Raw genomic sequence first — 13,855 nt, forward strand, 5'->3', positions numbered from 1 at the left:
TCGGCCTATCAATCACACATTTGGACTTGTCTTCATGATCAGTTTACATAAGGACAATGCCCAAAAGGGGGTTTTACACAATGGGTTGAGAGGATTGATGGCAATCTTAAAATGATCAATGCAGTGTTGTTGTTATCAATAATATTAACAGTATTACTATTACTAAAAAACCTCAAATTTCCTGAAAAAAAACCTGTTGTAATTATAGGGGTACAAATAGGAAATCACTCCCTGCAATTAATATACTATAGCAAATTAATTTGTATGTACAGGAAACATCTTTAATATATACAAAGTGTTTAAAACAAAGCACGCTTGTATGTTCAGTTGACTCATTAACAGGATATTGGTACAGTACATTTGACTTAAATGAACCATACTGAGGTATATTAATCGAGTATTAACTGTCACTATTTTAATCAAGCCAGGATTTAGATATTAAATGTGTTAAATAATTATCTTCTTGGCAAATGTAACAAACCCAATCAACATTACATTCTCTTACACATATGTTGAGCTTATTTGGTTCTAGCAAGAAATTAAATGAAGTAGTTTTATAATTTATGCACCGATTTCTTTTTACTTTTACATTGATAATGCAGTTTGGTTCAACCAAACCAAAGCATCTGTGTTGTCCAGCAAGCTTTCTACCAATAACAGAATTGGTTTTGATATACTTGATGTTTGTTATTGCTGCACTTTCCTTCCATCTAAGATTCAAGGGATGTTATAACTTGCACTGTAAAAGACCGTTTTGTACAGACAAATTGGGTAACTATACATACGCTTATATTAAGGGCCATTTAGAAAGAAGCTGTATGAAGAAATCAAGTGAGTAGCAATATTTCCAACAACCGGTAAAGGCAGCATAAGCAAGTCTCGCGATAGAGCCCACACCGGGTTGTGCGAACGCGGGTGCTCGAGAAAAATCTTGCTAGCGGGAATGTGCTGCCTGTGACCAACAACCGGTGGGTCTTTCATTATAAACAGCAGGATAGTTGTCATTTACCGCGAGAAAGTTCGGAAAATCTTCAACGGCTCTTATACGGGATCACATAAGGCACCAAATAACGGACGCTATATCTGAATCGAAAGAGGAAATTCGATAAAAATGTCCGAACTCCTGAGCTGCGTGGAACAGCGCGAAGAACAGACTGAAGTTGAAGAAGCCGGAGGAGCAGAGGTAAGATGGTTTAAAATGGGCATTGTCTCCTCTCAACACCGCGTACATCTTTCATAGACCAGCCACACAAGTCTGAAACTCTGGAAACCCGGTACCATGACGTTACCCACTTGTTCCTCAAATTCGGCTACGTTAAACTATTACTTTGTCAATGCGGGCTGTTTGAGCTAACTAACTAGTTAGATCGCCGCGGAGGAGCTATCGTTAGCTCACGACAACAACAGCTCGGTCCCATTCACTTGGGACTGAAGCTAACGTTACAGCACAGAGCACTAGCAAGGCCAGCCTGTTTCATAAGCGCTCACACTACTAGCTAGCTTAGCCTCGCTAGCAACCCATCGACCATCACATCAAAAGTCCCAGCGTACTTTTAGTTTACTTCGAGGCTAGATTTACTCCGTAAATTGTTTGTGACTGTAATGAGGCTTGTGGAAAACCTCGTAAAAGTAACGAGCAGCACGCACCCATGCTCAGCTGTCCGGTCCGCGTCTTTGTTTTCAGTGGGACAGTGCAGCAATGGCTTTTGTAACCGAGGATGCCGCTGCATGCCAGCAACTTTCCTTCCAGTGCACCTGGTGTTGATTAATATCCTTATTAATTAATAGAAGTGTTTTCAGGTGTGTAGCTCAACAGTTAGAATAAGATAAAAAATAAAACAAACTTTATTGATGCACGTGTCACCGCAGTAGAAGTACAGGAACATAAGTAACCTTAAATAGCTAGAGTAGTACAGTACATTATGATCACCTACTATACACAAAGTACAGCATGAACACCAAGGGTGCGAAACACTATACATGTTAACATAAATAGTAAATACAACGTGTATTGAGGCAAACTTAGTGACGAATAAACATCCAAAAATACATGTAATGTGTAAAGTGTCTTGTGTCTGCAAATAGCAGTGTTAGCAGCATGAAATGCAGTAAAAACAAAGAGTGTGAAGTGTGCCCAATAATGCAAAGGCAGTAGTGCAGAAGGTTGAGCACTGCGATTGACTTGCAATCCAGTTGTTATGGCCCACAGGAGCAGTGGTAATAGCAGCAAGGGCTGCCTAGAGTGTTTAGGGTTTACTGTAGGGGAGGTTGGAAGATGTTGTTATTGAAAGCTAGGATTTTATTTTTTGTGTTATCATTTGTCTCTTTCCTACTTCCTCTGTTTGGTCCAGAGAGCAACCAGAGCAGGGCTAGCAATTTGTCTAGTCTGTTCCTGTCGGATGTTGTTGGATACATTTGAGATAGCCACTAAACAAGACTGCTTCTGTTTACTTTTTTTCTGCTCAGGAGAAGTCAGATTCTTCAGATGCTGGAAAAGAGTCCTCTTCAGATGCCGGGCCCGAAGGACAAGATGCCTCCTCCTCCTCGTCATCCAAGAAAGTACCTGCTCCGGGCTATGAGGAGAAAGTGGTAAGGACACTTTTACTATAGCTGTCACCACATGGGCTCAGCACTCGGTTCTTGGAGAAATAAGTGAACAAGTCTGTCTTCTTGTGTGTGTGTGTAGCAAACAGACCGGACCAACAGATTTGAGTACCTGTTGAAGCAAACAGAGCTGTTTGCTCATTTCATCCAACCAGCCGCACAGAAGACCCCCACCTCCCCGCTGAAGATGAAGCCAGGGCGTCCTCGCATCAAGAATGATGAGAAACAGAACCTGCTGTCTGCCGGAGAGTGAGTGCATACAGATTGATTTCATTTTAGGAAGTTTACTCACATTGTGCTCGTGACTTATTGTTCCTTTTCTATGTGCATTAACAGCAACCGACACCGCCGCACAGAGCAAGAGGAGGATGAAGAGCTTCTAAGCGAGAGCACCAAGACGACTAATGTCTGCACACGCTTTGATGACTCTCCCTCCTGTAAGCAATGACCTGTTGTTATTATTTAGGCTTGAGAGGAAGGTATATGGCAAATGTGTATATGATGTGCAGAAGTGATGATGATGCGTTTCCTTGTCTCTTATTTAGATGTCAAGTCAGGAAAAATGAGAGACTATCAGGTCCGTGGGCTGAACTGGCTCATCTCTTTGTACGAGAATGGCATCAACGGCATCCTCGCTGACGAAATGGTCAGTACTTTCTCACAGTCAAAACTGTATTTTTGTTTTTTATCTTACAATCTTGTTGTATTTCCATGTACTGCTCCATCTCACACACACAATCTGCTGCTTCTCAGGGTTTGGGGAAGACCCTGCAGACTATTTCCCTGCTGGGTTACATGAAGCACTACAGAAACATCCCTGGTCCCCACATGGTGCTGGTGCCCAAGTCCACCCTCTACAACTGGATGAATGAGTTCAAGAGATGGGTGCCTTCGCTCCGTGCAGTCTGCTTGATCGGAGACCGAGAGGAGAGAGTAAGTTGCATCAGAACATTATGATTGTCTAAAATGCCCAGTCTAACTGGAAATACCATGATTTAATATTTAGCCCTGTAATGCGCCCTATTTTTTTCCGATTTGAATGTGCTTGTTTTACAATGGGAATGATTTTGCAAACCATACAACGTCTTAGCATAGTAGACCTACTTTTCATTCGGCAAGTCAGGTTAATGTGTGGAATTGTCATTTCTGATCACAGCAATGCAGTACTTGGACCGCTATGCTTTGATTGAATGTTTTGTGGTGAATTTTGGCTTCTGGTTTGGGTTTAGTGATATGTACCCAAACCAAATAACTGATACAAGATTTAGGTAAATTGCCTGTATTTCAAGTCACATTTTAGATTATTTGATTTGTTTAGCTGGTGGGTTATAGTGAGTATTGGATGTGTGTAATGTGCATCTCAGCAAAACTGTGTTAAAAAAGATTGACTTTACTTACTGTGTGTGTGTGTGTGTGTGTGTGTGTGTGTGTGTGTGTGTGTGTGTGTGTGTGTGTGTGTGTGTGTGTGTGTGTGTGTGTGTGTGTGTGTGTGTGTGTGTGTGTGTGTGTGTGTGTGTGTGTGTGTGTGGAGGTCAGAATGGGGAGCAAGGAGTTGTCAACAGCATGCAAAAGAATCCTTTTTAGGTAGACAATCTGTCACTGAAGGATACAGCCAACTTTAGCTTCACTAATGAAAAATAACTATTTGGTAGTTGTCTTTTACACTTGTAAAAAAAAAAAAAAGAAAACTGAAAAAAATTGCATCAATTTCAGAATGCCCTGATCAGAGATGTGCTGTTGCCTGGAGAATGGGATGTGTGTGTCACATCCTACGAGATGCTCATCATTGAAAAGGCAGTGTTCAAGAAGTTCAACTGGAGATACCTGGTCATCGACGAAGCCCACAGAATCAAGAATGAGAAATCAAAAGTGAGACAGCCGCCGAAACAAAATAGACATTTACATATGTCAAAACCCACTTTTTTAGCGGTTTACCAGATTTCCTAACAAAGCAATTTATTTCCCATAGCTATCGGAGATCGTGCGAGAATTTAAGACCACCAATCGTTTGTTGCTGACTGGAACACCCCTGCAAAACAACCTTCACGAGCTGTGGGCTCTGCTGAACTTCCTGCTCCCTGACGTCTTCAACTCAGCAGACGTAAGAGTCGCCCAGAAGTGCACAAGATGAACAGGGACTTTCACTAGATGATAAACCCACTTTCAAGCTGGAATCCTTAGGAATACTGATTTGGTTCTTGTCTGTTATTTAGAAGGAAAGTGCTCTGTACTCTGGTACTAACAACAGTTTTTGTTCCCAAAGGACTTTGATTCCTGGTTTGACACAAACAACTGCTTGGGTGATACAAAGTTGGTTGAACGTCTTCACACTGTAAGGATTGAATTTTTTTTTCACGTCAACTTCCTACAAATCTCTGTACATTTTTCGGATTTTACATTTTACAGCACTCTTTTGACCTGCCATTATTTTTTTTTGATTTTTTTTTTGTGTAGGTTCTGCGTCCCTTCTTGCTTCGTCGTATAAAAGCTGACGTAGAGAAGACTCTGCTTCCGAAAAAAGAGATCAAGATGTATGTGGGTCTGAGTAAGATGCAGCGAGAGTGGTAAGTATCCTCAGTTAAGCTTTCAGTTTGTCCTAAGCTTCTTTGTTCTACACAGCTTAAGATGAACATGGATACTGACCTCAACTTGTACACTAGTATGCGCTGGTTAATTTGTCACCACCCATCAGGTACACAAAGATCCTGATGAAGGACATTGACATACTGAACTCGGCGGGTAAGATGGACAAGATGCGTCTGCTGAACGTTCTCATGCAGCTGAGGAAATGCTGCAACCACCCGTACCTCTTCGACGGGGCCGAGCCGGGCCCCCCATACACGACTGACCTCCACCTGGTGGTGAACAGTGGCAAGATGGTGGTGCTGGACAAGCTGCTACCCAAGATGAAGGATCAGGGTATGTCGATGGCCATGCTGTCATTTTTAGATATAGTATTTCTATTACAGAGTCTTTTAAAATGTAGAATATTAAGAAAAAACACCTGTTTGTTATTCATAAGTGGTGGAAGAAGTACCCAAAGTTTTTACTTAAGTTAAAGTACCAATACAATCTTAATACTCAGTTAAACAAAAAAAAGACAAAATGCTGATTTTAAACTTGTACTAATGTTATTGCCCCAATAAAGGTGATATAAAAATAACAGTTAGTTAAGTGTGAAAGGACTGGGTTTTTTTTTTCTACATTCCTCTGACTAATTCTACCATCTTTCCTTCCTTCCAGGTTCTCGTGTGCTCATCTTCAGTCAGATGACCAGGGTGCTGGACATCTTGGAGGACTACTGCATGTGGAGGAACTATGGCTACTGCCGCCTGGATGGCCAGACGCCGCACGAAGAGAGACAGGTGTGGTGCTTGGATCTCGTATCGGAAGATGTCGAATGAGAGACTTAAGTTGACCGATTGCCATTTGTTCATCTCAGGAAACCATAAGATGAGTTTAGTAAAAACAAGTGTCTTTTTTTTTTTTTTTTTTTTTTTTTTTTTTTTAATATACCGTTGTGTGTTTTCAGGTCTCTATCAACGCATACAATGAGCCCAACAGCTCTAAGTTCATCTTCATGTTGAGCACCAGAGCTGGAGGACTGGGTATCAACCTGGCTACAGCGGATGTGGTCATCCTGTACGACTCGGACTGGAACCCCCAAGTCGATCTTCAGGCCATGGTTAGTACTCGGAACTTCACATTCTTTGTCCAGTAGTAAGGAGTAGAGATGCACCGATTACAACTTTCTAGGCCGATTTCATTTTTTCTAACCATTTTACAGCACACACAAATATGTATTCTATCTTTTCTTTAATAGAACATTTTGCACAGAACATAGAAAATGTTTTGAACAGATAATGGATCACTATAAAATAGAACTATATAAATTACTCCTGGTGTGGGAAATTCACACACATCTGAAGTGCAATGTTGGAACAATTTCCTTCTTTTCACATCCAATATCCAACAAAAAAAAAATGTGATTTTGGTTTTTGATGTCGTCCCTCATGGCCGAGCACATGAAAACCGGCCAATTCCGGTCACCGGCCGGTCTATCGGTGCATCTCTAGTAAGGAGTCACAGGATCTGATTGTGTTTCCCGGAAAAATGACAGTGGTTGCTGTAGAACTGTGATTTCAGATGCAGGGGACGTGACCGGTTTGATCTTTTTATTTCAGGACCGAGCTCACAGGATTGGTCAACAGAAGCAGGTACGCGTCTTTCGTTTCATCACCGAAAACACAGTGGAGGAGAGGATTGTGGAGAGGGCCGAGATGAAACTGCGCCTGGACTCCATTGTGATCCAGCAAGGTAACTCCTCTTTCCTGTCTCGTCAGTATTCACAATTGAGGCGTTTGCACAGAGTGGGTCTCAGAGAAATGTACAATTGGTACTTTACAGAAAACACCACAAGGAGATTGGAGTGAGCGACTAAGCTGACTTCTATTTGTTTAACAGGAAGACTTGTGGATCCAAGCGCAAACAAGCTGGGCAAGGATGAGATGCTGTCCATCATCCGCCACGGTGCCACACACGTGTTTGCCTCCAAAGAGAGTGAGATCACAGATGATGACATTGATGCAATCCTGGAGAGAGGTGAAAGAAAGGTGAGTCAGGATGCATTAGAGAAAATCAATGCCTTTTTGTGTCTAGTTTAAAAAAATATATATTTACCCCAACATTAACACTCTGATCTTGTCATTTGCTAGACCATGGAGATGAAGGAGAAGCTGTCTTCACTGGGTGAGAGTACTCTGAGAAACTTCACCATGGACACCGAGAACAGCAGTGTGTACACATTCGAAGGAGAAGATTATAGAGAGAAGAAAAAGGTAAACCGACTAACGACTCAGTATTCATTCGGTAGTCTTTAATTCCCACAACATGAATCTCTTTGAACGTTGTTTGCCTTCTTGCTTTTTCATTCAGGTCATTACCAACTGGATCGAGCCACCCAAGAGAGAAAGGAAAGCCAATTACGCTGTGGATGCTTACTTCAGGGAGGCTCTGCGAGTCAGTGAGCCCAAAGCACCCAAGGTAGGGACCGATCACTCTACCAACACCCTTAGGATATGAGGCATTAATGCCACAGACTGTGTAATTACAGTGCTCTTGTTATGGATGGCATGCTATCCTGGTTGAGGCATACCATTTGTCATAACATTTTGTGTGACTCCGTTTCCCAGGCTCCTCGTCCTCCCAAGCAGCCAAATGTCCAGGACTTCCAGTTCTTCCCTCCACGTCTTTTTGAGCTTCTAGAAAAGGAAATTCTGTTCTACAGGAAGACCATAGGCTACAAGGTACACAGATGTTTTCCAGATGAGAAACGGATCATTTGTACCCATTTTGGTTTGGAGTAGGAATGTGTTTAGAAATGTCTCTGAGTCCGTCTGTGGCTGTGTCCTTTTAGGTTCCCCGTAACCCAGAAATGCCAAATTCAGCTCAGCTGCAGAAAGAAGAGCAGGGTAAGATCGACGAGGCTGAGGCTCTGGCAGAGGAAGAACTGGAGGAGAAGGAGAACCTGCTGCAACAGGTACTGGTCATTCTCGCTAAATACAATACATTTATGGCTAATATGCCGCAAGTCCAAATGAAATGTTTTATTTCTGGGTCTAGATTGTGCATATTTTGATCAGCTGTACCTTCGTTGCAGGGATTTACTATTTGGAACAAACGTGACTTCAACCAGTTCATCAAAGCCAACGAGAAGTGGGGAAGAGATGATATTGAGAACATTGCCAGAGAAGTTGAGGGAAAAACTCCAGAGGAGGTCATGGAATATTCTGGTAATGACTTATCCTATATTCCGCAGGCAATCCAAAACGCTTGACTTCTTTGCATATTTAGGGAATTCATGTTTGCGTTTGTTCCTTCAGCGGTATTCTGGGAGCGCTGTAATGAGCTGCAGGACATCGAGAAGATAATGGCCCAGATAGAGAGAGGAGAGGCCAGGATCCAGAGAAGGATTAGCATCAAGAAAGCACTGGACTCAAAGGTAGCTGTCGACCATTTGGCTATCAATTCTTGTTTAAACAACTTAATTAGCTTATCTCATTAAGCATTGCGTTAATCACTTAAACTCTAAATCTTGCTGTAATCCTTTTAATTGTCTCATCACATTGTCTGCTCATCCGGATTTATCAATTAACGGTCCCTCAATATGTTTCTCATCTCCTTGCCCAGATTGGTCGCTACAAGGCTCCCTTCCATCAGCTCCGTATCTCCTATGGCACCAACAAAGGCAAGAACTACACAGAGGAGGAGGACCGCTTCCTTATCTGTATGCTCCACAAGCTGGGCTTCGACAAGGAGAGCGTGTATGACGAGCTGCGTCAGTGCATACGCAACTCGCCTCAGTTCCGCTTTGACTGGTTCCTCAAATCCAGGACTGCCATGGTAAGTGTTGGCATCGTTGCAGGATTTCTCCTGTATTTTCTTTACTATTGTGGATGCTGTTATGAAAGTGTTGCCTAAAAATATAAACTACGTTCGGTGATGTGTGTGTGTTTAGGAGCTTCAGAGGCGATGCAACACCCTGATTACACTGATAGAGAGAGAGAACATGGAGCTGGAGGAGAGGGAGAAGGCTGAGAAGAAGAAACGTGGCCCAAAGAGTGGCTCAGTAAGTTACACATCTCACATTACAGGAAGCAAGCCACTTGTTTATTGATGCTACCTGGCTTGTTCAAATTCAATAACATTTGTCTAGGGCTGGTTATTGTTTGGTAAGTTTTTCCCTACCAGTGCGGATGTGATTTTTTTTTTTTTTTTTTTTTTAATCTGAAATGGTGCATCTGTTTGTTTGTCTAAACTCACTATGACTGCCAAGTATTGAGGTTTGCTACCCAGCCCTGTCTTTGTCTGGAAGGCACTGACTTTTATGTCAATGCTTGTGAAGCCTTCCCTAATCATTTTCTCCTCTTACCCAGGCCCAGAAACGGAAGTCAGAGGCAACCCCAGATGGTCGTGGACGCAGGAAAAAGCTCAAGTTGTGAAGCTGTTCACAACATGAATCTACTGCATACAATGTCAGAATTTGAGGGCTGCAGCCAGCTCCAGTATCGTTAGTCCTAATGTCTGTTTGTTTTGCAGGCTGTGATAATGTACTGTGTAAAAAAAACAAAAACCTGATGGACTGACCTCGTTGTATTAGGTTTCGGGAAGTGCTCCTTACAAGCCTGCCTTGTTGTCACTTACCTAAACATTGCAGCTGTGCTGGTTTAGTTTTTTTTGTTTGCTAGTTCTTTTTTTACTAGTACTTAATTGAAATAAATGTATTTATGCCTGTTGGTTGTACCACATTCCATTGCTCGAAACAATATGTACCCTTTTATTTTTAGGAAAACGTTTGTTCTTTTATCTTCCTATGTGAAGTAGAAAATGTCTTTTTGAACGTCACAAATAAACCTCCCGTTTTTAATAAAAAATGTGTGGTAAATAAGACACTGATTCAAAAAAGGACATTTATATTTGGCAGTTGAAGTGTACATACAGTACATCCAAACTCTTGAACTTGAAACAAAATGAATAAGCCATAAAAGTCTACTAACACATTAAAATATACCTGTAGAAGAATAATTTTAACTTTTATACCACACTTGTTTTTTCAGGACTTGATGGACAAACCAGAAAGCCGTATAGTTTATAATTTTTTCAAGTTTCACCAGGGTGTAGTAATACCTTTTTTTTCATAGCCTTACATTGATATATACACAGATAGTTTTGCATCGGATTACAGCCACATTGACCAACAAAAAAAATGTAGATTTCTGCATTCTCAAACGACTAAAATGACATTTACAATCCCTTTCAATGACACCATATTGGTATTGTTACTCAGCAGTGGGCTGCAGGCTTTTTAAGCACAACAGTTAAATATCAATACTAAAAATCATGTATCACATCATTCATTAAGGTCAGCTCAACTAACATTCAATCCATTTTGCTCTACTCCACAAAAAAATAATGAACACAGTGAATTACAGTAATAAAAAACTTGGTAAACTAGTTATTTTTAAAGGAGGAATACAGAAAATTATTTTCTTTCATGAAATTTAAATTTAGTTTGCCTTTTTATATGTGAAATAATTGTATTTTCATGCATTTGCAAACACTGGATCAAGTGGGTTTTTTACAACTTGGCAACCAATGAAGAAGGCGAATCATTGTGAGGGGCTTCTTCGTACATCCATGATTCTAACGCAATTCTAAGCAAAAAAGGCAAAAACCTACAGTACATTACAGCTAGAACTAACCATAATCAGAGATCAATAAGCCTCCCAAAACTCTGGTGCATTCTCTGCATTTAGGCCCCAAGCACTGACATATTGTGCTGTCCACAGGTTGTACTGGGCTCTATTCAGTGCTACAATAGTTGGGCTTTGAAGGCACAATGGTGGAGTAGACTATCATAGTCTTTTTAATAGGGGGCAGGTGTTTGAGGTGAAGAGGGGGGTCCACATCTAGACCTCAGAGTTGTCTGAGCTGCTCCACATGCCCGCTGGGCCTTGGCTGTAGCCATTGTAGGCAGAAGAAGAGGAGGTGGTGTAAGGAGGGAACTGGGTCTTCTTTTCCCTCTTCTTGCGCCACAGCAGCAGAATGACAATGGTGGCAATGAGGCAGATGAGAAGGATCAGACCTGCGAGGCCCACTAACATGGGCACGGTGGAGGTGTCAGCCAGTTCTCTGCCTGAACTTTCCAGCAGGGGGCGGTCCAGGAGGGGGTCATGGTTAGGGGACCAGGGCTGGCGCTGGCTGACCACCATGCGGTCTGCTCGGTCTAGAGCGATGTGCTGGATGTTGGTGCCCCGGTTGTTTTCTACACCGATGTCCTGGGCCACACCAAGGTCAGAAAGCGCAGGGGCGGCACGGCGGTGGCGGTGGCGGTGGGTGGCCATGTTGGAGGTCTCGGGCTGCTCGACAGAGGACATGCTGTGATGCAGGTACTCCACACTGCGTTTGCCAATGTTGCGGTTGGCATTTTCTCTGGAGCGGACTGTGTAAATAGTGTGGATGAACCATTCCCGACCAGCAGCCACCTGCAGAAGAAATGCATGTTTGAGTCCGTTTCTTCTGTATGTACTGTAGGTGTTTATGCAATGCACGAATATACCGTAATTTAGGGAATTATACAGACCTGGAAAAGTGGAGATGAGGAGAGTGAGAAGCCATCTGATCCTGGTTGTCTGACCAAAGGCAGACCTCCAGGTGTGTCTTGAGCCAGTGTGGCCTTAAAAGCAACATCACCAAATACTGTAGCTTGAGTCTCTGGCTGGGCCTTGTCCTGCAGAACAACACACAGAAATCAGAAATGAACTCTACTTTTTTTTTGGCCTTCACAACACCTTCAAGTATTTTCTTTGTGGTTTCATTGCATCTTACCAGGATTTTGAACCTGTAAAGCAGAGAAGGCGCGTCTGCCAGGCAGCCGTACTCCTTGTTGGTTGGGTTATACTTGGGAACGTAGCCATCTGCTCCAGTGCAGAGGAAGACTTTCTCAATGCTGCAGGAGAAGGAGTCACCGAGGTTCTGGACAGGGTCCACCATCACACGACCGTAGATCATGGAACCTGAAGCAAAGAACAGATGAAATGGTTAAGTGGCACTACAACATGGGATCCTCAGAGGGTAAATGGTTCTCAGCTGTAATGTTTACTAAAATCCACTAGGTGGCAGTGTTGTAGTACCATCTGAGAAAGCAGCATCAGTTCCTTCTCCAAAGCCCATGGAGCCGTCAGACAACCACAACTCCTTCTTGGACAGCAGGAACATCTGAGTGTTGAGGCTAAACTCAGCTGCAACTGGGTCACTCACCTGGAGCACAGAACAAGAGTTACCGTACAAAGAACCTATTCTGGGTGGTAATGAAAGCGGCAGATGTTAACTGCCCTTGAAACAATTAAATGTTATTAAAGTCTTAATGATTGTTAAGATGGTATTTCTTGCAGTGTAATCTTTAAAAAAAAACATCTGTGTTCTTTGCTTTGGAGCCAGAACCTAGAACTAGATAATTTTTGTCGGAATCTTAAGACTAACCTGCTGGAAGCGAATGTCCATGTCAAACGTAAGTGGCTCTCTTGGGTGGCAGACAGGAGGGATGCTGAACTCCCCATTGGGTGATGCAATGCAGGCGATCAACTTCACTGTGTAGGTCCCAGAGTAGTCTCGCACCTAGAAGTCACACAAAAAACATAGAAACAATGTTAAGACTGTCTATAAAGTTTATGATCATTTCACCAAAGCTGGCAAGTTTTGATTGCACGTCGACTCACAGCAAAGTCTGAGACAAAACTCCACTGCTGCATGGGCTGGTTGTAAGTGGGCTCGGTCCTGACCAGGGCGAGAGTGAACGTCAGCCCAGGGTGGTCGGCACACATCACCATGGATGACACGCTGGTTCCTGAAAACAAACATGCAGACAGTCATAAATCTTTAAAGCTGAATTTTGTCCAAACTAGAACTAGCAACAGTGTCTACTTTTGTATTTAAAGAGTGACCCTTTACATTGTTTGTGCCACTTGCTTCCTAACTGTAAACACGCTGAAGGGTCATTTTGACATTTGCTAAAATGACCTCTGGCACTTTCACACAGGAAGGACCCCTAATGTGGAACTCCAGAAATAGATGAAGAGAGGATTTTAGCCACAGGGTAATCCAATAGGAGGTCGCTGTATAGAATGACCAGACTGGTTGGTTTTAGGGCATGTGTGTGTGGGCGCCGCCCTCTTACCTGAATGAGACATAACAAACTGTCCCCTGAAGCGGGCCTCTGTCTTGAAGTTGACCACCAGACGTCCCTCCTCATTTATACGCATACTTGTTGGGTACATGGCTCCTACGAGAACAGAGAACACAGTTTTACAGCGCTTCACAAATGGACTGTAAGCACCAGCAGGGAGCAGCATCGGTCTAAAAGAATATACCTTGTAGCTCAGCCTCAGGTGGGCTGCCGATGCCGTCCTGCCACAGGATAGCAGTATCGTACACAAAGGTGAGTTTGAGCTCTGACTGCAGGTCAAAGTGCTGCCAGCCTCCCACAGCCACTGGAGAGTGGAAGACGTAGGACACAAACAGAGGAACACGCAGGGTGACGTAGGACTGGACCAGGTTCAGCACCTAAATAAGAGATAAATTAGTCATTGTCAAAGATAATGTAGGATCTGTAGTAGAATCTCTTTGTGAGTTTAATGGATTTACTTCACACCCAGAAGAGAATCCACTGATCGGTAAATGCTGGTCTAACGGG

General features: G+C 42.8%; 2 protein-coding genes across 2 annotated transcripts in view; one reads left to right on the forward strand and one right to left on the reverse strand.

The window, feature by feature from the left end:
* The first annotated feature begins 886 nt into the window (after window positions 1-886).
* On the forward strand, window positions 887-10,037 carry smarca5 (SWI/SNF related, matrix associated, actin dependent regulator of chromatin, subfamily a, member 5). The gene is made up of 24 exons (XM_039795470.1): window positions 887-1,183; window positions 2,467-2,589; window positions 2,687-2,853; window positions 2,941-3,041; window positions 3,150-3,250; window positions 3,358-3,537; window positions 4,318-4,473; window positions 4,574-4,705; window positions 4,868-4,936; window positions 5,059-5,168; window positions 5,297-5,523; window positions 5,848-5,969; window positions 6,137-6,289; window positions 6,789-6,921; window positions 7,069-7,217; window positions 7,320-7,442; window positions 7,540-7,647; window positions 7,797-7,910; window positions 8,021-8,143; window positions 8,264-8,396; window positions 8,487-8,605; window positions 8,794-9,006; window positions 9,122-9,232; window positions 9,540-10,037. Exons 1-24 carry the CDS (start codon window positions 1,112-1,114, stop codon window positions 9,603-9,605), a joined length of 3,105 nt encoding a protein of 1,034 aa, XP_039651404.1. The 5' UTR covers window positions 887-1,111; the 3' UTR covers window positions 9,606-10,037.
* Window positions 10,038-10,059: 22 nt separating this feature from the next.
* Window positions 10,060-13,855, reverse strand: part of frem3 (Fras1 related extracellular matrix 3) — a 30,333-nt gene continuing 26,537 nt past the window's right edge. Inside the window, exons 17-24 of the mRNA XM_039795458.1 lie at window positions 13,533-13,725; window positions 13,340-13,444; window positions 12,882-13,009; window positions 12,646-12,780; window positions 12,297-12,423; window positions 11,992-12,179; window positions 11,747-11,893; window positions 10,060-11,648 (exon numbers count right to left, since the gene is read on the reverse strand). Of these exons, the coding sequence (XP_039651392.1) occupies window positions 11,073-11,648; window positions 11,747-11,893; window positions 11,992-12,179; window positions 12,297-12,423; window positions 12,646-12,780; window positions 12,882-13,009; window positions 13,340-13,444; window positions 13,533-13,725 (1,599 nt within the window). The 3' untranslated portion in view covers window positions 10,060-11,072. The remainder of the gene's footprint in view (window positions 11,649-11,746; window positions 11,894-11,991; window positions 12,180-12,296; window positions 12,424-12,645; window positions 12,781-12,881; window positions 13,010-13,339; window positions 13,445-13,532; window positions 13,726-13,855) is intronic.

This window comes from Perca fluviatilis, chromosome 1 (genome assembly GCF_010015445.1).
Source record: "Perca fluviatilis chromosome 1, GENO_Pfluv_1.0, whole genome shotgun sequence".
NCBI classification, from domain to species: domain Eukaryota; kingdom Metazoa; phylum Chordata; class Actinopteri; order Perciformes; family Percidae; genus Perca; species Perca fluviatilis.

What these genes read in the sequence shown, in the direction of transcription:
- smarca5 (XM_039795470.1), top strand. Translation starts at nt 1,112, where the DNA reads ATGTCCGAACTCCTGAGCTGCGTGGAACAGCGCGAAGAACAGACTGAA. An exon ending in AAGAAGCCGGAGGAGCAGAG is followed by an intron (nt 1,184 to 2,466) that starts GTAAGATGGTTT and finishes TTTTCTGCTCAG; the next exon opens with GAGAAGTCAGATTCTTCAGA. An exon ending in ATTATAGAGAGAAGAAAAAG is followed by an intron (nt 7,443 to 7,539) that starts GTAAACCGACTA and finishes TTTTTCATTCAG; the next exon opens with GTCATTACCAACTGGATCGA.